The 2210-nt window shown below is 63.3% G+C and overlaps 1 protein-coding gene across 1 annotated transcript; it reads right to left on the bottom strand.

The window, feature by feature from the left end:
- Positions 1–230: 230 nt before the first annotated feature.
- On the bottom strand, positions 231–2210 carry Tco025E_09875 (trans-sialidase; the record flags this gene model as incomplete). The annotated part of the gene is made up of 1 exon (XM_029376678.1): positions 231–2210. A coding segment is annotated over one exon (1980 nt), but the record flags the coding sequence as incomplete, so codon positions are not given.

Raw genomic sequence — 2210 nt, 5'->3', positions numbered from 1 at the left:
CAGCAGCAAACAGGAGGGGGAAAAAAGGGTGCGCCGCCCGTGGGAACGTGCATGGGGTGGCGAAGCAAACGAAGAGAAAACATCCCTCAGAGCACAGGAGGGAGAGAAGGATTGACCCACAGGAACGGCAAGCAAAATGAAGGAAAAAAAGCACACTTAAATGAAGAGACCCGCATGGGTCGCAGCGCACACCTCTCCCCATGCGGAATCACAATTCAACACTCCTTCGCTCAGAAGCCTGCCGCGACGCCACAAAGCGCCAGAAGAGTCAGCAGCGTTAGCCAAGACACGCACCCACGCACAGCGACGTCGCTCTCTGTGTTCAGCTGGAACAGCCCTGTGGTGTTCCTGAAGGCAGCGGAGTTGTTGCTTAAGTGCGGTGCAGCGTCGCGTGTTGGCGGGCTGCCTGGCTGCCCAGGCGCCTGAGCCGTGGGTGCCGTGGCGGCGTTGCTGGGTGCCTCGTGGCCGCCGTCCGCGCCCGCCGCAGTTTGGGGGTCGGCGCCATTTTCTTCCGCGACAGCGTTTGGCGTCTCGCCGGTGGGCGCGGCGGAAGCAGACGGCACGCCGCCAACGACCTCTGGCGCGTGCGACGGAGTGCCCTGCTGCGCCTGGCCGTCATCCATGGGCCCACTCCGCGGAGGCGCGTCACCCACCGGGTCCGCCGTGGCTGCACCGTCTGCGGGGGGCGAGGGCCCTCGTTGCCGCTCGGAAGTTTCCGCATCGACAGCCCGCTCAGTTGCGCCTGTGCGAGGAGCACCGGCCGCAGCCGGCGCTGCCAACGGTGGGGGCGCCAATGCGCCGCCATTGCCTTCTGTCTTTTTTTCCTCCTCCTTTTCTTTTTCATCCTCCGCCTCTTCTGCTTCCTCTGCGTCGGAGTTGTGCGTGTTGTTAGAAGGTGTTGACGCCTCGCCTGCTTCTCTGCCTTCTTCTTGCGTCAACTGAGTAGCCGCTTCTTCTTTCTCCTCTCCTTCTTTCGGTACTTCTTCCTCTTGCTGGTGCTGTTCCTCCGACGGGCTGGGGTGGGAGTCCCCGGCGGATGGCGCAGGAGCGACCTTCACTTCGGTGCCCGGTGGCGCAACTCCCGGGCCCGGCACTTCAACGGCCTCCTCCTCCCCAGCAGCAGCGGCGGCAGCGGCGGCATCGGCGGCATCGGGGTTCGTCGTCAGTGCCGCGAGCTCGGCCTCGCTCAGAGCGCGGCTGTACAGCAGGACGTCGGCCACCGTCACCTCAACGCCGCCCGCAGCGCCCCTGCCGAAGTAGAAGTGCGAGATGCTGCGCGACTTCAACAGCTCCTGCAACTGTTTAGAAACGTCGCTTTCTTCCCCATCATCATCTTCGCTGTCGTACACACGCGAGCCACCGACGTACACAACCAACCCCTCACCGTCATTCATCCCCAGTGCCACGCGGTACGTTTTCTCCTCCTCCCACTCTTCATCCTTCGACAGCTCCAGGGACTTGTTGTTGAATATCACTGCCCACCTCTTCTCCTTCGTGCACGACAGACCCAGGAGCACAGTGTTGTCCCCGTCATTCAGCTTCGCGCCCAGCAAAGGAGCCGGGCTGCCGCCTTTCGCTGGCTCAGCGTGGATGGTCACCTTCGCCACAAGCGTAAACGCGGTGTTTGCAAAGTGGTACCGCTGATTCTGCCCCTGCCCGCCCACGGGCCACTCCGCGCCTGCTGCTGCTCCTTTGAACCTCAGCCCGTTGGCAGTCGTCTCCACCGTCCCGTGAACAGCTGCGTCCACGCAGCCGTACGCGTCCTCCCACTGTTTGCCGTCAGCCGACAGCTTGGACAAAAACCCAACCGGTCCTGTAGCGGGGGCATTGTCATCAGCACCGTCCTCCACTGTTGCTGGGCAAGTTCCCTCCTTGCAGCCGTAGCTCTCCGCAACGCGCTTGTCCGCTGCCTCCCAAGTGGCCAGCGCCGCCTTTATTTTCCCCAACTCTGCCGCCAACTCCACAAAAACGACGCTGCGTTTCCCCTCAGCAGCGGCAGCCACCTCGTAGGAGCCGTACAACATGCCCGCTCCCTTTTCCTCGCCCTGCGGTGCGGCGTAGAGCAGAGTGCTGGCGGCGGCGTCCTCGGCCTCAGCGGAGATCGGGCCAACGTCGTAGATCCGCCTCGCGTCCGTCAGCCACAAGTGCAGTCGCCCCTTTTTTTCTCCTTCTCCTCCTCCTTCCCTCGCAGCAGAGTACACCGGCGTGGT

The sequence above is a fragment of the Trypanosoma conorhini genome, assembly GCF_003719485.1.
Source record: "Trypanosoma conorhini strain 025E chromosome Unknown Tco_14.4_contig_01333, whole genome shotgun sequence".
Lineage (NCBI taxonomy): Eukaryota > Euglenozoa > Kinetoplastea > Trypanosomatida > Trypanosomatidae > Trypanosoma > Trypanosoma conorhini.
The sequence above is the reverse complement of the archived record's forward strand: the minus strand, read 5'-3'. Positions and strand labels throughout refer to the sequence as shown.